The sequence below is a fragment of the Antedon mediterranea genome, chromosome 1, assembly GCF_964355755.1.
Source record: "Antedon mediterranea chromosome 1, ecAntMedi1.1, whole genome shotgun sequence".
Classification (NCBI taxonomy): Eukaryota; Metazoa; Echinodermata; class Crinoidea; order Comatulida; family Antedonidae; genus Antedon; species Antedon mediterranea.
In genome coordinates, this window is record NC_092670.1 from 3,122,870 (window position 1) to 3,147,957 (window position 25,088).

General features: G+C 34.0%; 1 protein-coding gene and 1 long non-coding RNA gene across 5 annotated transcripts in view; one reads left to right on the plus strand and one right to left on the minus strand.

Annotated features, from left to right (window-relative positions):
- The first annotated feature begins 3,818 nt into the window (after positions 1 to 3,818).
- Positions 3,819 to 12,413, plus strand: LOC140053439 (uncharacterized). 4 transcript variants are annotated; one of them, XR_011846309.1, is made up of 9 exons: positions 3,819 to 3,843; positions 3,928 to 4,036; positions 5,980 to 6,155; positions 8,432 to 8,528; positions 8,821 to 8,938; positions 9,030 to 9,080; positions 9,782 to 9,842; positions 10,633 to 10,664; positions 11,388 to 12,413. It is a non-coding gene; the product is annotated as an uncharacterized lncRNA (long non-coding RNA). The 4 variants fall into 4 exon arrangements; XR_011846303.1 differs by having other exon boundaries at positions 8,821 to 8,863; XR_011846321.1 differs by lacking the exon at positions 8,821 to 8,938.
- Positions 8,932 to 25,088, minus strand: part of LOC140053423 (uncharacterized) — a 55,598-nt gene continuing 39,441 nt past the window's right edge. The window contains exon 4 of the mRNA XM_072098489.1: positions 8,932 to 9,138. Coding sequence (XP_071954590.1) covers positions 9,062 to 9,138 — 77 coding nt within the window. The 3' untranslated portion in view covers positions 8,932 to 9,061. The remainder of the gene's footprint in view (positions 9,139 to 25,088) is intronic.

Here is a 25,088-nt window from a genome sequence, read left to right on the forward strand (position 1 = left end):
ACGGAAGGAGTTGACTGCAGTAGTTCGAGTAAACGGCTCTTTACATAAACGTACGTCGAGCCCCCGGGACACTGTATTTGGACTAAACGTCTCCCTAAACAACACCAAGGGGCGTTTGTTATTTCATTTCATTAAACGCCACTTCACATGTACTGTACATACAATACTGTACGGTATTTTAACATTCACTATTTGTTACTGGAATACAGTTGTATTGTATAGACTTAACAATTATTGACACAGATAATGTACATTTAAGAAAGTTTTCCGGCCGTTAGTATTGTAATGTATTTTGGACTGTTTTTATACACATTGTGTTGTAGGTTCAGTTTTTGAATAGGGTATTGCAATGGATTCATTATTAAGGTCATGATTTCAACTTGAAGTTCTGATAAAGTACGAATCATGTAACATGACATTCTGGCATGGTCGCGGTATATACTAGCTGAACATGTTATCGGAAATAACTACATAAAGGAACGACGCGAAAACCGTTTGTTTAACAATTTATACGGTATCAACCCCACAAATGTTGTCATTCAGTTACAACTTTCTTTCTTACATTACCAATACTTTGTTTATGAATTCTTCTTAGGTATTACAACAAAACAACTGTAATGTTGTGTGTAAATAACTTTAAATAAATATATGTCAATTTCAGCTTTGGTGAAGGATAATAAGACATTGTAAGTATATGCTGTTATGATAACCAAGTAGAAATGAAGTACACCTGCGCGAATACTGCATCGGAGGTGCTTTTGTGTAATGTACTGTTGTCTGTTAATTTGCAGATATTTACGAGAGTGTCCAGCTTCAATGTCGATCAGGACAAAATAGAGTCATATTTAACTCCCGATGTAGTTACAGTATCTGAGGCGAAAGGGTCGCCAACAAAAAGGCGTCTTAGCGTAGTAGGAGATGTTTCAGAGGTAAATGGTTGTAAAAAATATCATATTGTTCTTGTAATATACTCATTTAATTTACTTAACTTTGTATAGTTCATTTATTTTTGTATTGTTTTATTTGACTTTCAATGTGTTAATTTTAATTTACTTTCAGTTATTTTTATTTATTTCAATTCTTATACTTTATTAGTATTATGATTACTAAATGTTGTAATTGCCGACTTCAATTGAAATGGGAAATGTGTGGTACATTTTCAAGAAATTGTTTATGTTTGTACCATCAACTGCTTTCCTATTATGTTTTCGTAGCTTGGAGAATACGTTGAGACACCCAAATACAAACGGAGAGCGCTAAGTCTAGAAGGAGGAGGGGCAAAGGTAGACATCATTCTGTGGGGGGAGGCAGCACATCGAAGCCAAGACGTAGCACTGGGCGACGGCGTAACTATCACTGGGGTCGTCAAAGAAGACAGTAGACTGTCAAGTACGCCTTCCACCACAATAACAGTAAGTGTGCAACTAATGTAATATATATGTGTGTGTTGGGTTGATGATCAGAGTTTCAGATTTCTTGTACAGAACAAATCTTTGTATCTGAATTGTAGTGTATCTATTGTCAAAACGTGAAAGGCAAACCCTATAAGACATACATTTGAATTTTATAGTTTAGATGTAGGTGACAGATTTATCAGTACTTGTCCGTTTCATTTGTATACGTTTTGTATTTGTATTTTCAGTTTGGTAATTCGGACGAAAAAACTGCTGAAGTCATCGCTATGGACGATTCAAATGGGTATGTGAATCTCGTAGCATTGTTGATGGGCTAATAAACCAAATATTTAAAATACCAAGAACGACTGTGTCGAGCCCAGGGTTCATGTTTTAAAAACGATGTGGGGGGGGGGCCGTATATGACGTAGAGTGAAATGGAAAATGGCCGGACATACAGTAACAGACTTCCCGACGAACAATGACGATGACATGATATAATACTGTCTAATTAATGACAACCGAATGCATCTACGTATTCCGTCAGTGAACACACAAATGCATTTAATTAATGTATGGTTTGAAATTATGTTTGGGAAATGTTATATATGTAGGCAAGGGAAGTGGGTCTTCTTTAATGTATCGTTGCAATCATTATCTTCAATAAACACAATTTCCCATGGGGAAGGTGTTGCAGTGTTTTGTGTGACATTACTAACTGCTTATGGTAAATACAGGAATAGTCCTAAAATTTCCGGATTACAGAAAATTCACATATCCATTACTTCGCACTCTTAATTATGTCTTATTTTTGTTGGTGCTTTAAAGGTTTCCAGCGGAGTTAGTGCTAGACTCTGGGGACATTGTGTATTTACCAGAGGACGTGGAATTCGACTTTTCAGCCGAGTTGCCAATCACAGTCAAGTATGTTGAGTCAATGCGACAAGTACTCCGTTTGACTGTTGTGGAATAGACTATATTCCAACTGTTGGAATTAACGATAAGAAGTAGGCTACAGTAATAACGGTTTTGACAAGTTTTAATTAGTTTAGTTAAAATTTCAAATAATTTTGTAGTGTAGTAACAAATAAAACGCTTGAATAGCACAAATGTAGAAAGCAGACACGTATTTGCAAATTTAATACACGTTTACAAACAAATGAATAGTCTTTGATCATGTCAAGTTAAATAAACAGCAGTAGGTAATACTGAACTAAGTAGGTCCTATCCTATTGGAGTAGGCTACAGTAATAACGGTTTTGTTACGTTTTAATTAGTTTAGTTAAAATTTGAAATTATTTTGTAGTGTAGTAACAAATAAAACGCTTGAATAGCACAGATGTAGAAAGCAGACACGTATTTGCAAATTTAATACACGTTTACCAAAAAATGAATAGTCTTTGATCATGTCAAGTTAAATAAACAGCAGTAGGTAATACTGAAATAAGTAGGTCATATCCTATTGGAGTAGTAGTTTGTTGGTTATGGAAAATACATTAAAACTAACAATACTTTTACTGAAGTTTACTCTTCTTTCATTTAGTCTTATTATTTCATAGGGTGGCGTTATTACAGGTACTACTTCACGTTGCAAGAAACTATCGAGCTAGTTCGACTTACCACATTCAAAGGTTCCCCCTGGCCGTGACGCATAACTAAACTGGGTGGTGTTGTCATTAATTACTGTTTTCTAAATATTCATATATTTCGCAATAACTTTTGACTAGTATAGTTTGAGATTGTTGTGATCACATGCTGTGATTCAAATGTAATGTAACTACACATACTGCATTACCACATTTCTCTACGCGCATTTAAGTCTATGTCTGAAACATTTACATTTTCTACAGCGCTGTGTTATGACAAGCCGTTTGGTCAATTACCTCTAATTTCAACTTAGGTTGAATGCATTGCACTGAAGTGCAATACATTCAACCTGATACAATCGTATAAGTACAATGCAATTGAACCTCACTGCAAATAGAATGTATTGCAGTTTAAGTTGAATGTATTGCACTTGAATACCACTGCACTTCAGTGAAATGTATTCAACTTAACATTAATTCAAGGATACATGATAAAACGGCTTGCCATACGATTTTTGTCCCACATTTGTGCGCCAATGAAGAACAGAATAGTAACCGATTAGAGTATTACATTCCCTTAACGGCTTAAAAGGAATCGCTAATTGTTTAGTGCCATTAACTTCTTTTGTTTGGCCATTGAGGAAAACAAATTGATATGACTTATACAGATTTGAAAACAGAGAGGGGAGTCGGGCTTTTCTAGGAATATTGTATTTCACGCGTGACTGAACCGGCAGTGTTGAACGAGGATCTGAAATAGCGGGAGAAGAGCGACAGTTGCTGTTTACATACAACATACATTAACATTGTGTTGCAGGGCCTGGTTGGGTTATTCACCTAAGCTATCACTTGGGGTTTTTCCGGTGAGTTTTTACCTTGCACTACCAATATAAAATGTTACATTTCGCCAGCCTACCGTATTGCAACAAAGCACTTCAATATTTCAGATAGTGTTTGGCGTCTGCAAGTTGACGTATTGTATGAAATTACCAGGTCCCCCAAATTGACGTATTGTAGACAACATCTGAATTGTGGAAAACGATTAACGCCCTCAAGGTTAGTTTACTGGGCTTAAGTTCGTACTTTGGGAAGAAGTTACATATTTTGGACTTACTATATTGATCCGGTGAAGTTTTCTTAACGTACCGACATTCCGTGAGGGGGTTTCTTGCCCTTCAGCATGTTACGCTAATAACTGTAAATGCCGGATGCGTTTGAATGGGACATGTCATTGCGGGTTCATTGTTTTTATTCTTTTGTAATAAGCCACTTCATCCAGTATAATGGCTTTAAATCGAATTTAATTACCGAAAACAACAAAACAACAGGCAACAACCATGAACAACTAATAACAACCCAGAACAAACCTAAATCAAAATACAATAATCTAAATACCTAAAACCAATATCATATAATATTTTCACTGATGTCGCCCTCTATTGATGGGTGTTTGTGAAGACCGTAACTAAGAGAACACCGGCGGCGCGGTAAAGTCATTATTTTCAGTCTTTCGATTTTTGATCCCAAAACCAAAGGATTTACTCCTCACAATAATTGTTATTACGTTAATACCTAGTACAGAAAGTAAATTTACTATGGTTAATCATGATCAATTTACTTATAGCATTCCAAAGATAATATTACAAAAATGATATTTTTAAGAATACCGATAATATAATTAGGGACTATAAAGTATACTTAAAACAAGATCGCGCTAAAAGATTCACAAAATCTTTTTAGTACAATTACCGTAGTCGTGTAAATAATGTTTTTATGCCTATCACTTCAGTATTAACTTAAGTGGCGAAAACTGCGGACGAAACGCAAAGTCAGATATAATCACGCTTTGTTTTTGAAGACTAGAAAGATATATGTTTTGTAATGCAGTCTGCGGTGTTTTTCATTAAATTTGTTCGATTTTGAGTTGTATTTTGTGCACTTTGCCATTTCGTAGGGATCTCCTTGGCATTTACGCGCGCAGTTTCCCCTCTGTATGGTCTTAGCTTAATTAGCTTTAGACCCCCATGAATAGACGGCGAGATTCAAAGAAATATTCAACAAATTTGATCTGGGTATTTAGCTTTTTTATTTTGGTTTCGGCTTGTTTTCAGTTTGTTGTCGGTTGTTTACGGTTGTTGACGGTTGTTTGTGGTTGTTTTCTGTTGTTCTCGGTAATTAGACTGACCCGACCCGTTTAAATCGTGTGCAAATTGGAATACAAGCGACAAATATTGGTAGCCTACATAATGTTTAAAAATGTGTAATGCATTTTATCATGATAGAGGGCGGCAAACATTAATTTGATCGCATCATAGCATTTCACTTCTGTTAGAAATCTGCTAACCTATAACATGTTCTAGGATACCTGATTTCTAAAGATATGTGTTTTATATTCCATTTTCCTGTTGGTTTGGCAGTTGTTCGTCTGTCCTATCTGTCCACTTCTTTTTCATCGTTGAACATTATGACAGACCTACGATGTTTGTTAATAACTACAAGAAATCTTTAGATTAACTTCATCTCATTTATTGTCTACCATATCACGTCTGTGACGAATTGTATAGCAATAACAAAAACTTAAATTAATATAGTATGCCTTCTACTGTTCCTAACTATAGGGGGAGAAGGTTTGAAAATAAAACTAACTTCTTTTAGACCAAATGAGCGAACAACTGTATCCACACAACCTTGCTTTCCAAAAATCACCTCTTTTATCAACGCATTATATTCTTCTTGGTTAGTTATGTCCAATGACATTATTTGTGTGTCCACTTTTGTGACCAGACACGTCAATGGGAATAGGTCCAAAATGTTGCATGCCACTCAGTCTTTCAAGATGTTTTTCTTACAAATGTACTTAGTACCCTCATCACTAGGAAGGACATATCCTGACCTGCACAAAAAATATGTAATATCTACAAAACAAAAATGTAAATACATCACATTAATATTTATGATAATACACTAATTATTAACCATTTATCAATTTTCATTTGCAGAATTCCCATGTCTGGATTATTTTGGCTCTAACGGCCGCCCGTAACCTTGGTCATCCGGGGTGTGGTATTTGCTTGTTGTAAGCGAGACAATTATATTCATACTACTTTGGCTGTTCCTGTTAATTAAAGTTTTAATATAAATCTAAGGATTATATCGCAGTCTCCTACTAATATTGGTAAGTAATAGCCAGGTGCATAGTGGGGGTAAGTAATATTTATAGTACAGATCCTATTGAATCTGAATTGAACCTACTACAGCTTCCAGATAATCCACACACGCTTAGGAAAAATCAGGAAATGGCCGACAAGATGCAGACCGGACTGACCTACATATTGAGTCAGGCACAAACTGGTAACGCTAGCTAGACGTTCGGGCTATAATATTTGTAAGGTCGAGTCATTTGTGACAACAATAAAGACTGAACGCGTGTACCTAAATCAATTAGAGGTATAATTGGGCCCTCAAACGGAAAATAAGGTTTTGCTTTTCAAGTTTGTGATAAGGTATGTATTCATTTGACATCATCAGTTATCGGGGAAATAGAGAGAAAAAGTGACTCGCCGGCGTATGAAACCGTAGCGGGTGTAAATTCATTACAAACCATTCACGCTAGCCAATTTCCTATGTATATACACGGGAATCATGGCGTCGCCTTCCCAAAAATGTTGTTGTCAATCTCATAAATTGGGTTGTCTTTGTATAGTGACATGTGAGGTACATTTCCCATAAACACCTGCTGACTTCTCCTAAATTGAATTGGCTTACTATGGCAACTTGGATTTCCGAAGTTCAATATTAATATTATTATTCACAGACCGAGAATAAGTCATGGACTTTTCCAAACAGAAATATGTACATGGTGTAGTTATTAGCGATGTTACATATGTATGTTCCGCTTAAGACAGATGGTCAAGGCACCTGTTATACAAAATAAAGACATATTGTTATTAACAATGACAACACTATATTATTACAGTAACGGACGACGAAGCCCTAACAAAATACAATGCAATCCGTGGTAAGGTCGTGCCTCTACCTACCTAGCCATATAGTAAAGTATACATTACAGGGCTGCTATCTAATATAGGCATATCTAGGTACAGTATATAATTCGAACCTAATTCAAATGATATTACAATAAAGACTGGTGCATTGTATTGCCTATTTCAAATTGTTATGCACTGATGCACCTTTCTCAATCAATTTTTTCCTTGCGTGTGTTTGATTTGTGCAGTGTAAGTACTTTACTTTGATAGTATGGACAGTTCTTAACATACACAATCAACACCGCACAACATGACTTTATATAAGTGGACAAAATGACAAAACCCGCAGTATCATCATCAACATTATTATTATTGTAGTATTTCATTACAGTAACAGACCAAGCTCTAACAAATAACAAAATAAACCGTGCTAGGGACATGCCGCGGCTACCTAACCAGATAGTACAGTATACAGTAAACGCCTGATACTTAACATATAAAGGCCTACCTAGGTACAGTGCACATTTAAAACACGTCGTAATTCAATTTAAATAACAATAAAGACTGGTGGTCATAATGCCATAACATATTTCTTTGTGCAATATTCCAACGTACATCGATTATTCTCTCTTTCGTTATTGTTCATCACATTTAACAGAGCTCATCTTGCTCATACGTATTCCATTTGCGCGAGATTTTAATATAGTCTACGTCATTCAACTATCTCTCGCATGAGTTAAAAATATTTCTTTTCTTATGACATCATCATGTCTAAAAATGAAAATAACTTGGGTCACTTGTTTTCTAATTTGAAATAACTTTCAATATGTTACTGTAGCTCGTCAGAATCAAAAGTGGTAATCATCATTAAAACGTTGTTTGAAAGCTATTGGATTGCAGATACGAATTTATGTAATTATTTTGCCTATGAGTAGTTTATTCATCTTTGTCATCAAAGTTATACACATTTCAAAGAGCGCGCACAGCGCTTCTTGGTGCCAAATTCTCTTCCAATTCTTATATTTATTTGCTCAATTCATTGTCTTTAGAAATTGTCATCTTCGAGTTTATTTTGATAATTCTATCATACAAAACAATTAGAACATGACGTGTGTCCCTAATTTCACCAATGCTACACTGTATATAGATATACAGTATATACTGTACATAACGTATATGGCATATAAGTAGGCACAACTGAGCACTACAAGCGTATAATGGGATGGCATACATCTACATTTTCCGATTGTATGTTGACGGACGTGTATATCTAAACATATTAATGTCAATAAAATTAGAAAAATGATCACCTACAATTCGTCAAACTGACGAATTAAATTCTAGTTTATCTTCTTATTGGTAAGTGAGATATAAACATTTTACATGTTCTTACCACTTGTGGTTGAAAGTCCATAAAGTATTCAGTGAACTGATACTTGCAATAGACTCGTTATTTTTCTTTCAGATTGTATGAAATAGTAATTGATTGACTGCTTGCTGCCTGCTAGCATTACTGCTAAATCAGACGTACAGTTTGATTTATTTGGAACTATCTAAATAGTGTAAGTAAATGTTGTTTCACCAATTTACAATTACACAGGAATTGAGTGTTTAATTATTTCTATAGACTCAATTAGGCATTCAATTCCACTGTGTGAGAAAAAATAGATTGTATTGAAATGGCACTTTACCTAATTATGTTTTGTCATTTTGAGAAAATTCCTTACTTATTCAAATCTTGTTTGAAAAGCGTGTGGTATTGGCCATTTGTAACGCTGCTAGTGCATCGTATTTGGTTATTTTAAATGTGTTCGAACCGATACACCTTATTATTATGTTGTTTTCCCCTTGCAGTTGTTTGATTGGTGCAGTGGAATTACTGTATGTTGATAGTACGGTGAGTTTCACAGATATACAGTCAACTTTGCCTAAGCTGACTTTGAATAAGTCGCAAAAGTCAAATATCTTCAAGGTAGCAATTCCTTCCTATAGTTTACCATGTTGCATTAGTATGATTGGTTTTTATGCATTGTTTACAAGACGTCAAATGTATTGTCTTTCAGTTTGTTGTATTTCTGACATCTAAACCAGAAGTTTACACCAGTTCAAATCCCGTAAGTGTAAGAATCCAACAAATTAGTCGTTCTTCAAACTTCCCTTTATCTACAATTTCTGAAAATTTGTACAAGGAATACATGTTACTGTTAAAATATAACATCAGGTCATATGGCATGTTTAAGATAGCAACACACCAATGTTTCGTACAGTAATTCTCGTCAAACAGCCTCTACTTGACAGGCCTTTTTAATCTTCCTTCTGAGCCTATAAAATATATCAGTTATTTTAAAGTTTGCTCCAGGTTTTTAGTGGCACTTAACAGATCATGATTTAGTAAAAGGCAAATATGATAAATGTACTAAAAGTACTTGTATGTATAGGACTATTGTAGTATTATAATGTTGCGCTAATGACCTAAATAATGAATAACATAATACACTCTGGCATTACTGTAATTTTGATACTTCTTATACCACGATAACAATTGACGATAAATAGCTAAACATATTATTTATAGAACACCTCCACATTGTAAATGATGAGGCCTATGGCATGGTACATAAATGTGGCACATACAATTTATTGATATTATTGTGCTACTCCATTCCCATCGCGAGACTGGTGGCTTTGTTTTCAACTAATATTATTATTGAGTTTTTTTTCAGTTGCATTTAATCATTGGGGATTGTTGACATTATATTTGGCTATTAACTTTGGTTCCGTTAAACCTTACAATTCTGTTGTTTTTCATTTGCAGTTGTTAATGTTTGATTAGTGTACTTGGCACAACTGTACGTTATTGTGATTACAGTAGAAAGGTACGGTAATATTAGTATGGTTCACATTGTTAGAATATTAAGTACAGATCGTGTATTGTGTTTAAATAAACGGCCTGCAGCATTTTAAACTTATAAAAAGGAGCGTTTATTAGCGGTGAACTGTACAGTCATACATAGGGCTTTCAAAGCCTAAATACCAAGGTGCATCGCAGAAAATAAGCGAAAGCTTTTTTTTTTTGGTCTTTTGTCTTTAGTTTTGATTTTATGTATATGAAAAAGAACAAACAAGAAAGAAAGACAATAAAGATTATACATGGAAAAAAAGTCACAATCAAACGTCATCATTTCCATACTAAACTACTTACTGCACCTAATTAACCCAACCAGGCCTACTAGATGAGCATTTCTATTGAATTACTACATCCTATGGTGTATCGACTTGTTTTTCAAGACCACATGACAAAGACTACATCAAAATAAGCGCTCACCGTTATTACCTTATCACAGCTGCACAACACCGGGACTTCCTGTGCTGCCTATTATTTGTAAACAGGAGAAACCTATATTTATTAGGTATGCATGGACTGTTATATGCCAATAACATCAAAAATGGAGGAGGGAAGATGTGGCGTTTATAAGACCCTTCAATTTCTTTGGTCATAATGAAAATGGTACTTCAAATTTCATTATCATATTTCAAAATTGTTTTATAAAGGTGGTTTAGATACTGTCGGTGAGGTACATCATTAGGGACTGCTGCATTGTATTTGGCTATGAAAAATTAGTTTGCACGGAAACATCTAATTATTCCGTTCTTTTTCCCTTGCAGGTGTGTGACTCGTGCAACGGAAGTTTGATACGGTAAGTGTACGAAATACAGGCAATTTCACCTTTACCTAACTTTGCTTAAGTCCCATATTTGCTAAGGCCACATTTCTTTCTAATTACCAATTCCTTACTGCAGTTTACCTTTCACAGTATATAATTATCGCCTGTAGGAGGACCATGCTTAAAGTAGTTATTAAATAAACTGAATTCAATATTCTAAACCCATGTATAACGTATGTATCTTGCGAACGGGGACATCAATTTGATTTACTATAACAAATAAGCAATAAATATAGAATAATATCTACGGTATCTATTAAACACTGTATAACTTACATTTCAAATTGTCATGATAAAACAATACAATATAAATAATTGTGTGTTGTGTAATAATAATAAACCTATATGAAATAAATAAAACAAGTCTCAAGTGCTTACCAAAGAGATGTCTGCGTAACAAGTGAAGCTATAGCTATAGCTCAATTACTGTGATTACTACTGTACTAATAACCTTCTAAGTAAGCCATAGTACAACTACCATTTCTATTGGTGGTCAGCCAACTTTAGGCTTCAAAGTAACCCTTTTATGTTTACGTGAGCCTAAGCTACCTACACCCACATTAACATAACACATATGGTTGGCCACTTGCCCACTGGACACCCTTCAATTGATCCAACCACAAACTACGGCTTGGATTGTCTCTTTCACAATGTTAAATAAACCAAATTGATTATTGTTTTCATTTTATTTTCCAGTTTTGAAAACCCGATCTGCCAAACTTTGGAAGACACAGCACACATAACCACAATTAAAGCCAACTAAATATAGAAAATAAACAAAAACATACATACAAATTAATTACAAGTTAATACAAGTAAATACAGTACAAGTGAAGACAAAGTGAACAAAGAAAAACTGAACAAAGAAAACTGAACACAGAAAAAGTGAACATAGAAAAAGTGAACATAGAAAAAGTGAACATAGAAAAAGTGAACATAGAAAAGTGAACATAGAAAAAGTGAACATAGAAAAGTGAACATAGAAAAGTGAACATAGAAAAGTGAACATAGAAAAGTGAACATAGAAAAGTGAACATAGAAAAGTGAACATAGAAAAGTGAACATAGAAAAGTGAACATAGAAAAGTGAACATAGAAAAGTGAACAAACTACAGAAAGAGTGAGCAAATTTTCAGAACAAGTGAACTAATTTTCCGAACAAGTGAACTAATTTTCCGAACAAGTGAACTAATTTTCCGAACAAGTGAACTAATTTTCCGAACAAGTGAACTAATTTTCAGAACAAGTGAACTAATTTTCCGAACAAGTGAACTAATTTTTAGAACAGTGAACTAATTTTTAGAACAGTGAACTAATTTTTAGAACAAATGAACTATCTTTTGTAGCCATACGTAACGATTTTTTGTAGCATTTTTGCAGAATAAATAAATTAGTAATTGTTATAGAATTTGACTTGTTTATTATACATAATGGATACACAATTGATAACTGTTGTTGTTACTATGTTGTTTTTAATGTTGTTGTTAATGATGTGGTGTTTATGTAAGAACCATACAGACGTTACAAGTAAAGAGTACAACAATGACAACACACCTGGTAAAGTTAGTAATAGCATTATATATACAACCGAGGTTACAGATGTACCTGATCAATGCTGTTTATCTAAAAATGTCAAGGACGTAAGCACTCTCAACATGGACAAAAAAGATACACGTAATGACATTTGTGAATTCATTAAAGAAATAGTTGATGATATTGTAAATGTTTCTTCTTGTACAGCGGTCGCCTCTGAGTTTAAGAAATGTGGCCTATGTAATATTGAATATACAGCAGACGAAAATTATGTGTCATGTGATTGTTGCAGTAAATTTTACCATGTGACATGTGTAAGACAAATGTTTGAAGGCAAACTCTGTGATTCAAGAGTAATTTGGATCTGTTCAATGTGTGGAAATAGTAATTTTGCAAATAATATGTTGGGTGAGATAGGTATTACGTGTCATTTTAATAGGTATATGATTCTACAACATGACGAATCTAACGCTAACTTTGAAGAATTTACGGAAAATGAACAGAATTGGAAGTCCAACCAACGGAATTTAACAAAGGCTAACACCAACTCACAATGTCAACAAACAGAAAGTGAAAATGTACTTGGTAGAGAATGGATTAAGGTAAAATCCAGGAAAAATACCAGTATCAGAAAACAAGGGAAAAAAAAAAGGGGAAATAAAAACAAAAGGAGGCGTGTTATAAATGGTACAATTATTGAACTAGGTGTAACATATATTGGTAAATCTGTCCACGATTACTATGAAAAACGAAAAAAGAAACTGCATGAAAAGGTGGATAGAGAAAAAATTCCAGACAATTCACAAACAATACTTAATGAAAAGGTAGATGTTGATGTACATAACTCTACGAGTGATGCATCAGGTATGACGACAATAACGAACACCATACAACAACTTTCTGGTGGTGGTTTGAACACGAAACAGCCACGCAAAAAAGGTCGTTTTGTCAAAAAGTCAATTAAAATAAAATCACAAGAGGATAATACTAACAATAACATGGAGGAAAGCATTAGTACAAATTTAATTTCAGATCACTTAGGTAACGATGGCAAATCAAACATAAAATGTAATGAAGACAACGTCTACATAACAGCTAGTGATAAACCAAACAGTAATAGCAAAATAAATCAACTAAGATTAGACAGTAGTTGTGATGTTACAGATCATGAAGTATTAATAATTGACGAGGAACAAACAAAAACCTACAACGAAACAATTAGGGAGAATACACAACCTACAAATACATTTAAACAATACAATATGACTGATGATAACAGTGTCGATATTACAATTTCAACAAATGCATATGAAATATCTGATGATAATACGAAACACGTTGCATCATTTAAGCAATACAACAGTGATGTAAACCCATGTAATAGTATTACTAATAATAGAACTATAGCACAGGGTAGTTTTAATCAAGGGAATCCTAGATTTGGCTATGCACGTGGTAAACAGTGTGTTGCAAATAGTCTGGTAGCTATTCTTTATTCAACAAAGAGGTATGGCAATGAATTTCACACAAAAGACCTTGATACAATATTGACGCTTGGAAATGAATTGTACTACTATATTCAAAAAGATTCCACTATGGATGAGGACTTATTGTTGATATCTGAACTGCCGAAAGAATTGGATATTTTGGATAACACATTTGTTATATCTCCCAATGAGTCTGTGTTTGGCAAAATAGATGGGAATCCCGAATTTATGGCTGAATATGGAGGAATGTCATTACATCAAGCTCTTGAACAAACATTACACAACCACGATGCATGTTTCATGAATTTTAACTCCAGCACATTTGCTGTTATTAAACGTGTAAATGGCTTCCTCATATTTGATCCACATGCAAGAGATCGATTTGGTTGTCTTAGTGAACGTGGAAAGAGCATTTTACTTTACAGTACTTCTTGGCAAGGTGTATACAGTTATTCCTTCAAATTAGCAAGATCAATGAACTGTAACTTACATGATACGGAGTTTGAACTGACTGGTGTAAATATTCAAAATAAATCTATGGTTTTATGTTCCACTCCTTCTGTCATATTAGATAATAATTATGAACAAAACAACTCGGAATATTCCGATATTCATGTACCTAGTACGTCTTGTCAGCATAGTACCTCGACATTACCCGTCAAGAATATCGAAGACAAAGCACATGGTAATAAAAAAGATCACGTATCAAAAAGTAATACATGGCAAACTAATGACGACATTGAAATTGTTAATGTTCAATATAGAGAAAGACAAGATAAGAATTTCAATTTTGTCCCCGTTTCAGCAACTCAAAAAACAACCGTTTGTAATAAAATAGGCATTAATAGTAAAAACTCTGATAAGAATGTTGGTATTATCAACGTCAGTCACATTGGACATCCTCTACAAATTAAGCAAATTACTGGTGATGGTAATTGTTTTTATCGTGCAATTTCATACATTATTTCTGGAACAGAACATAATCATTTTATTTTAAGAACAGCAATTGTTCACCATTTATTGGCAACTGATGACTTGTTTAGCAATACATTAGGTCATGAATACAGAACAGTGAAGGAATATGTGTTTAAGAAAAGAGTAATGGATAATGGAACATGGGCTTCCAATACTGAAATTAGTGCAATGGCAAACTTGCTTAACATAGATATTTATTCATTCAATGATCAACTTTTGACTTGGCAACTGTTTTCTGCCAAAAAACCAGGTAGAATAAATTATGTTACAACTGACAATGGTATATATATTCTGTACACCAGAAATGTGCATTTCAATGTAGTGGAATCTGTTAATGTAAATTGCAGTTACCCCCACGAAACCATAACAATTATGGATAGCAATCATGCTGATATCTCATCAGAAATGAAAAATTGTACAAAACATGAAAATAAACAAAAACGAAAGAGACCGAACCCAGGTCATAAAGTGCTAGAAGACGGTATAAGACAACAAGAAAAACGATTTAAAAATGATGAAGACTTGACTTCTAATAACAAAGTGGAGATATCAGTAAAGAAAAAGGGTTCACCGGACAGAAGTAAAAGGCAAGTTAACAAAACCCGATTTACAAATAATGAAGGACTTTGTTCTAAAAACAAAGAAACAGTACCAAGAAGAAAGAGAAAAACATCGCAAACAAGGCAAAGACACAACAATAAAATCCAAATGAGGATGAAACGTTTAATCGAAACTACAACGAATGTAGACAACAAACAAAACGTTACAAAGAAATATAATGCGAATGCCCAACGACATAAATATGAAAATGATTCTGTATATAGAGAAGAAAAGAAAAGTAAAGTTAAAGAGGCACAAAAAAAAAAATATGCTGATGATATTTATAAATTTAACAAAAGAAAGGAAAACAGAGAAAGACAAAAGAAAGCGTACAAATGTGACCCGAAATATAATGTTAGGGTACGAAGTAGGTCAAGAAAACATTATAACACTAATTTGAATTACAGAACAAACAAAATAGCAAACCTTCAGGAGAGATATAAACTTAATGAAAAATTTAGACTACATTTGAAACAACACAATAAAACTAAATATCAAAATAGTAATTACCGCAATATTTTTAAGAACAAATTGCAAGCAAAGTATTGGAGAAATTCAAAATTCCGCGACAGTTGTAAGCAGAGGTTTACAGAAAAATACCGTAGTAATTCTAAATTCCGTCAGAATTGTAAGAACAACTTCACATAAAAGTACCGTACCAATTCCAAATTCCGTCAAAGTTGTAACAACAAGTTCACAGACAAGTACCGTAGTAATTCGAAATTCCGTGAAAGTTGTAACAACAAGTTCACAGACAAGTACCGTAGTAATTCAAAATTCCGTGAAAGTTGTAACGACAACTTTTCAGAAAAGTACCACAGCAATTCCAAATTCCGTGAAAGTTGTAACAAAAGATTTCAAGAAAAGTATCATAATGATTCAGAATTCCGACAAAATGTTGTAACAAAAAACATGACACATCGTAAAAAAAAGAAAGGAGAGAAACGTAATTTTGAAATTGTTTTAAAACAATTTCGCGAAGAAATTTCTTATGGTCCTGAATATATTTGTTGTGTATGCTTTAAAATGTTATTCAAAAATCAAGTTCTAAAATGCACAAAAGCGAAATACGAAAATAGAACATGCATAAATGAAAAATACTTGCATATTTGTAACAGTAAATGTAACACACCTTGTCAATTTGCCAACTCGCCAAGAGGATATCTATGGATTTGTTTTACATGTCATAGGAAATTACTTAGTGGAAAAGTTCCTGCAGAAGCGAATTCAAACAATTTAGAACTACATGAAATTCCTCCAGAGCTAAACTGTTTAAACAATTTAGAGCAGCATTTGATAGGATTAAATATTCCTTTTATGAAATTAATGAATTTACCCAAGGGTGGACAACATGGAATACATGGACCAGTTGTATGCGTACCATCGAATACAATTGAAACTGTAAAAATTCTCCCTAGACCGCAGGCTGACGACCAATTAATATCTGTAAAATTGAAGAGAAAGTTGTCTTATAAAGGTTATTATCAATATAAATTTGTAAAAACAGGCAATGTTATTCGAGCTCTTGAATATTTACAAGATCACAACAAATGGTATTTTGATGTAGCTATTGATGAACACTGGCACAATTATTTATCGAAAGAAAATATAGTAACAGCAACTGCTAACGTAGATGATCAACAAACATGTGAACAAAACAGTGGCGTAGACAACAATGCAGAAGAATTAGAGGACCGATTGTGTGGTGTTGCTTTAGACACAAGTCTACAACCTGTTGATATCCGACAAAATGTGGTTGATGAATATTTCCGTGATATCATTTGTTGTGCGCCATGTGAAAATAACAGCCCTATTGCATTGATAAACAACGAAAGTAACGAAGGAAAATCATTTCCAGTGTTATTTCCAACTGGGCAACCAACTTTTTACGATACCAGAGATGTTAAAATAACACTTGGTCGATATTTACTCAATAGATTAATGCATGTAGATAACAGGTTTGCCAAAAATACAGAATTCATATTTTATGCTCAATCTATATACGAACTTCAACAAATTTTAGGGAGTATCTCTATAGCGTTGCGAAAAGGGTCAAACAAGAATGATTTCAGTAAAGTAACTATATCTGATTTAAAGAATACGACCAAAATTGAAGAGATTTTAAAATCTGATAAAGGTTATAAATTTCTAAAACAAATACGTGGTACTCCACCGTATTGGCAAGTAACACAGAAAGATGTATTAGCAATGGTTAGACAAATTGGGAAGCCAACATTCTTTCTTTCATTTTCGAGTGCTGACTTCCGTTGGAAAGAAATAATTACCACATTATTAAGTCAAACAGGAGACCAAAGAAACATTGATGATTTAGAATGGACAGACAAATGTCATCTGCTAAAATCAAATCCAGTAACTGTTGCCAGAATGTTCGACAAACGTTTTCATACCTTTTTGAACCAAGTTATTTTATCCGAGGCACATCCTATTGGAAAAGTAATAGATTATTTTTACAGAGTAGAATTTCAAATGAGAGGAAGTCCACATGTTCATATGTTGGTTTGGGTAGAAAATGCTCCTGTATTTGGTGACGATGAAGATAAAAAAGTTATCAATTTTGTTGATAAGTATATTTCTTGTGCTGTGCCATGTCCAATTGCAGATTCTGAAATGAATGAAATTGTTACCAGTGTACAGATCCACAGTAAAAGACATTCCAAATCGTGTAAGAAGAAGGGAACAAATTGCAGATTTAACTTTCCAAGACAACCTTCTGAAAAAACATTTGTCATGAGACCTACAAGTGTGGACAAAACCAATGTTGATAAAACAAATAATGATACCAATGCTAATAAACAAGCGGAAGAATTATTAACCTCGGTAAAAGATGCTTTGATGAATGAAGAAACGTATCAAAGTGCGAAAGACCTTTTTACAAGTTTAGATACTACTCAACTTGCATATGAATATGCAAATAATTGTATAGCCACTAAAGAACAGATTGTTTTAAAGAGAAACCCTCAAGATGTGTGGGTAAATCAATACAATCCCTCCTTACTTAGAGCATGGAATGCTAACATGGATATACAATATATAACAAGTGTGTATGCATGTGTCACTTACGTTGTATCATATATGTCGAAAGCTGAAAGAGAAATGGGCTTACTTCTATCTCATGCAGCAGCAGAAGTGAAAGAAGGAAATGAAAACGCTAGACAAAGTTTAAGTAAACTTGGTCATGTGTATATGAACAATAGAGAAGTGTCTGCCCAAGAAAGTGTTTATCGTGTATGTGGATTGAGATTGAAAGAATGTTCCAGAAAAGTTGAATTTATACCAGTAGGACCTAATCCGGTTAGAATGAGTTTACCACTAAGTGTAATTAAAAACAAAGTGGACGACAGTGGGAGTGCATGGTTACCAAATAAGCTTGACAAATATAAAGCTCGACCAACAAGTTCTGATTTTGATAAAATGTGCCTTGCAACATTTTGTTCTCATTTTAGAATGATAAGTTCATCAGAAATGAAAGGAAAGGCACAGAGAAAGAACGTATTTCAATTACAAAAACATCTAGGATTCATCCAAAAAAGAACAAGAACTGATAATGCTATAGTAAGGTACCCTAGGTTTCCAGTAAAAACAGCATCTGAAAAATACTTTATGAGTATATTGCAGTTATTTTTGCCATTTCGAACAGATAAACAGTTAAAACCACCTAAATTTCAAACATATCAAGAATTTTATGAGGAAGGATCTGTCAAATTATGTGACAGTAACTTACAAAAAGTATATTCTATAGTTGATGAAAACATGCGACAGTATGACAAAAGTGCTGATGATATTGAACATGCAAAAGAAGTTTTAGCAAAATTTGGACCACAAGAAGACGCATGGGGCCTATTGTGTCCAGAAAACGAAAAGGAAAGGTTAGAAAATCCACTGCCAAATGTTGACATTGATGATGAAGAAGACGAATTCGTCATTCCAGATTTTGGACTTAAAAAAAATGAAATATCTACAACAGAGTGTAACTCAAGTCGTATTTCCAGACCAGAATTAAACAAAATGATTCGACCTTTAAATGAAAAACAAAAACAGATATTTTATAAGACAAGGCAATGGTGCTTAGATAAAGTTAATGGTAAACAACCAGAACCATTTTATACTTTTATAACTGGAGGTGCTGGCACTGGAAAAAGTCATTTGGTTAATTGTATTTACAATGAAGCAACACGCATTCTCGGACAAATTATGGAAAATCCCGACGACCTGTCAATATTAAAACTAGCTCCCACAGGAATTGCCGCATATAATATCAAAGGTCACACAATTCATAGTGCATTGTCTATTCCCATTTATATTTCACTTCCATATCAGCCACTTGGAGAAGAAAAAGTAAGTGCGCTTCGTAATGAATTAGGACAGTTACAAATTGTCATTATAGATGAAATATCAATGGTCAATCAAAAGCTACTATGGTACGTCCACGGACGATTGCGGCAAATCAAACAAGTTCGTAACGATAGTGCTTTTGGTAATATTTCAGTAATTGCAGTAGGTGATTTTTATCAGTTGCCCCCTGTGAAAGGTACTTCTTTGTATAAAGAAACATTGGAAAACTCATTGTGGATAAATAACTTCAAAAAAGTGCAGTTAGATGAAATCATGAGACAAAAGAAAGATAAAGATTTCGCTGTATTGTTAAACAAATTGCGTACAAAAGGAAAAAGAGACTGTTTATCGGACAAAGAATTATCAGTTTTAAAATCACGTGAAACAGGTGAACACTGCGAAGATTCTGTTCATATATACCCATGCAATAAACAAGTTAATGATTGGAATAAACAAATGTTACATAACACCTGTACCAATATTGTTTGTATTGAAGCAGAAAATATTGTTGTAAACAGCAAAAAGGAGGACAAACATGGTGATAAAACTCAGCAATCGTGTCAATCTAATTTACCAAAACATTTGTGGATTGCAGTTAATGCCAAAGTGATGTTGATTAAAAATGTAGACGTTAAGAAAGGCTTAACAAATGGATGTATGGGACATGTTAAAGAAATAATTAAGCCCAGTCAAAACGTAAAGCCAACATCAATTAAGGTAACATTTGACAACAGTGACATTGGTACTCATTTAATAGAAATGTTTCAGGAAACTGTCGGAAAAAAATCTAATCGTAGGCAGTTTCCACTCAAACTAGCATATGCCTGTACAGTCCATAAAGTGCAAGGAATGACAATGGATAAAGCGGTGGTTTGCCTTAAAAAGACTTTTGCACCAGGACAAGCATATGTAGCTCTAAGTCGTGTTACTTCACTTCCTGGACTTGTCATTGAACATGTTCATCCTAACTTAATTTATTGTGATTCTAAAATAACGAAATACTTACAAAATATGAATTCATACGTACAATGTGATAAACAAGTTAATAATACTGTTTATAAAAATTCAATCATGTTACATAACATTCAAGGACTTAAACAACATTTTGCTGATCTTCAGTGCAATGGTTGGTTTATGCACTCTAGTATCGTATGTCTAACTGAAACATGGTTAAATAAGGATGACGACTTACTTGATTTCAGTATAGAGCAGTACAAGTTGTATCACCAAACAAGGTATGACTCATATTCTAATAGCAATAACATAACTTTAAAATTAAAAAATCAGGCTCATGGTGGCGTTGCAGTCTATACCAAGAACAAGTTTTCAAGCAGGATAGACATACGTATTAACGATATAGAAGCAATTTCCTTTTTAATAACATGTCCAATTTCAGTTGCTGTTTCAGTAATATATAGACCCCCGAGCTATGATATCAAACAATTTTGTCACCATTTGAGAAACTTACTAGAACAGTTACATAAAGTAAGTACAAAATGTATCATAATGGGTGACTTTAACGAAAACCTTTTCAAACTACCTTCAAGAGTGAACAATTTATTGTCAGAGAATGGGTACCAACAACATGTTACAAGTTCTACTACCGAGAGTAATACATTGATTGATCATGTATACAGCAAAGGTCTAGACTCAATACAGGTGGAAGTGACTCCTATTTATTATAGCTATCACGAGGCCATTCAAATAAAGTTTTGATAACCATCTTTTATAATCTAACAACAGAAAAAGTAACATAGGCCTATTAGTCATATACAAGAATTTCAGTTACAGATAATTCATTACAATTAATATTTCAGCACATTTCGGACAGAAGTAATAACAATTACAACGCACCCCAAATATTACAGGTAATAGATTTGGGAATTAACGTCTCTGCGCCAAGTGGTGTTCTAACTTCTCCGCTACCTTTTAGTAAGGTTTCAGATAAGATCTTTCCAAGACTATGACCACCTCATTTGTGCAAATCACCTTCGGAGGATCTCTATCAAAATAGCATTACATTTACATTCAACAATGTCCATTGTAGTGTGTATGATTTACAAAAACATCTATATGTATTACATCATTGATATCAATCAAAAATGTACATCTAAACTGAACATTGAACACGCCAGTCGTTTTTGTTTGAAGACATGACATCAGACGACAAAACTTTGAGCCATGTTATTAATTGAATTGCACGTAATGAGACAAATTTTAAACAGATGACCACGAAAAGGCACGCTTACACATCCAAATTATTACATAAATTTTGTAATTAACGTCCCTGCGCCGAGTAATGCTCTGACTTCTCCGCCAGCTTCAAGTACGGATTTCAGGTGGGATCTTCCCAAGATTAAGACCACCTCTTTCGTGCAAATCAGCTTGGGAGGATTTTATTCGCAATAGCATTACACCTACCTTACATAATGTAGACAGTAGTGAATACCAATTACAAAAAACATCAACATGTATTAAGGCATTGACAATAATCAAAATTGAAATTCCGTACACTGAACATGCCATTCGTCGCCATCCCAATCTCTCAGTCGGCCAGAGTTTGGTTTAACACAAGTAAGCAGATTATTAGCCCTTGGTTTAACACATACGGTAGGTAAATAAATATATGGGCCCTTTCAGAATAAACTTGCGATACTTTGACAATACTGTAAATACCTATTAGATCAAAGATTGTAACCGCGTAGCGGCACTATACAATCTTTGATTAGATTACCTATTTCTGGTCCTCATTTGAATCGAATAAAAACGCACGCGCACGTACGGCCAAGCGCGTAAAATCGTGCGTTATCTTGCCGGGATCTCGTTACATTTACATTAAATATTGTGCCGTGTAGTGAATATGAATTAAAGACACATTAATATGTATTATAACAATTAAAATCATCTTAGCACAAGTGTTCAATATGTAAATACATGTATCTTAATTTTAATATCATAACAACAACAACAATAATGTTCAATTTACTATAGCGCACAGTTCAAGACGTCTCGAACAATCAACAGAAAAAAGAAGAGCAAAAACTAACAAAAAAGGTTTTTTTAAAAACGTCGGATTTCAGGCGTTCTTGGAATGTCCTGAATAATTCAGAATTCCTGATATAACTTGAAAGACCGCTCGAGAGAACAGCAGCTGCAGCCGAAAAATCACGTTGACCATACAACTTGGATGGAGAAAATACACACAGATGACGATCTCATATTTCGTTTTGGCTTTTATGAAGACATGACATCAAACGGTAAAGTTGGAGCCATGTTATTAATTGAATTGCACGTAATGACACAAATTTTAACCAGATTACCACGAATAGGCACGCTTACCCATCCAAAATATTACAGGTAAGAGATTTTGGAATTAACGTTCCTGCGCCGAATAATGTTCTGACTTCTCCGCCAGCTTTCAGTACGGATTTCAGGTGGGATCTTCCCAAGATTATGACCACCTATTTCGAGCAAATCACCTTGGGAGAATTTCATTCGAAATAGCATTACACCTACATTACCGGTACCTGCATAGTAGTAATGCATAGTAGTGAATACGAATTACAAAAACATCACTACGTATTAAGCCATTGAAAATAATCATAACTTACATTCTATACACCGAACACGCCATCCGCTTTATTTGCTACAACTTTAATAACTATTATACATTATATCTGTTTTATTTCATTCAGGTGGTAATTATTATGATTGCATCAATTGAGGCTATACTACAAATGTTCCAGATTTCCGAATACTGTGACCATCTATAAGTGTTCCAGATTCCCGAAAATTATGACCACCCATTTTTGGTGAATAATCTAAGCAAGATCTCATTCGGCATAGCATTACTACTTCTACATTAAATAGTGTGCAGTGTTGTGAATATGTATAAATGAAACATCAATATATATTAAAGCATTTATAATAATTAACATGAGCTTAATACAAGTGTTCGGTTTTTCACGTTCAATATGTAAATACATGTACCTTAATTTAATTTTTAAAATAATAATAATATTAGGAATGTTCAATTTACTATAGCGCTAAGTTAAATAGTTTAACTCAAGCGACAGATAGTTGCTTGAAAAATGTACATGTTTCAATACTGGTGGAATGTTTTGACATATTGGGATTTGACGAACCAAACGGGCACCAATGTTCTGAACACGCTGAACCTTACCGACAGTTTCTGCTGTAAGCCCACAAAGAATAAAATTGCAAGCCAGGGGGCGAAATTTTCTTTACTCGTCAGGATAAGCCAGAAATCACAAAAATATCATCATAATATGACATAATATGCCACATTAGAGTGCTACGTGCGCACCGCACACGTCAACATTTCCGCACGCGTGGGAATTTTTGACATGCTTAACATGACATGAAACACGTAGAAAGTTGATTAAAAATTAGTTTTGCGCATTCTCAAATTTTAAATGCGCGTGCGCGCGTAAGTTTATGTAAAACACGCAATTTCTTTTAAACAGAACGTTAGCCCATGATATAAATTATCCTTTTGCAAAGTTTCACTTTAACATGTTATTTGGTTTTCGACATATGTTAAATACGAGAATATCGTTAAATCGCGCGTACGCCACGTTGCGCAATTGCAAACACCATGGTGTTCACGTTGGCATTATGTCCTGAACTAAAGAATGGGATAGGTTGAGGACAAACGGAAGTGTTCACGTTGGCATTATGACCTGAACTGAAGAATATGATATGTTGTTATTGCTGAATTTTATTGTTTAAATTCATATATAGTATACACAGTATAATCTGTATCCATATCACATACAGTGTAGAATAGGTAAAATTACGGGACCCGCTATTTATTGCAATTTTTAACATGTTGACGGTTTTAAAGTGAAACGCGAAGGTAGCAATTCCGCAAGAAAATTATCTCAGCAACAACGTATTAACGTGTAGAAGAAATTTGAATACGTGAAATATTGATGCGCGCTCTTTTAAATGTAATGAATTATAACGCAAAAGATGAAAATACGATCTTTTTTATTTAACTGCCCATATGATGACGTCACAACATCCGATTGGCAACATTTTTACATAATTTCGTATCTACAATCCAATAGCTTCCAGAAACAGTTTTAATCGTGATTATCACATTTTATTCTTACGAGCTATAACAGATTAAAATTTACTGTAAAGATGAAATTGATGCCACACGTGATTTCAATTTTTAGGCATGATGACGTCATAAAAATTAAAATATTTTTCACTCATGCGAAAGATAGTTAATTGACCTAGACAATATCAAAATCGGGGTGAAAATGGAAAACGGATAAGTGGAGATGCGCTCTATTCAATGTGATGAGCTATGACGAAAGATACAAAAATCCTAAGTTTTATATTCACGTGGCCATACGATGACGTCACAATGTCCGGTTAGCCATATTAATACCTGATCCGACATCTACAACTCATCTACT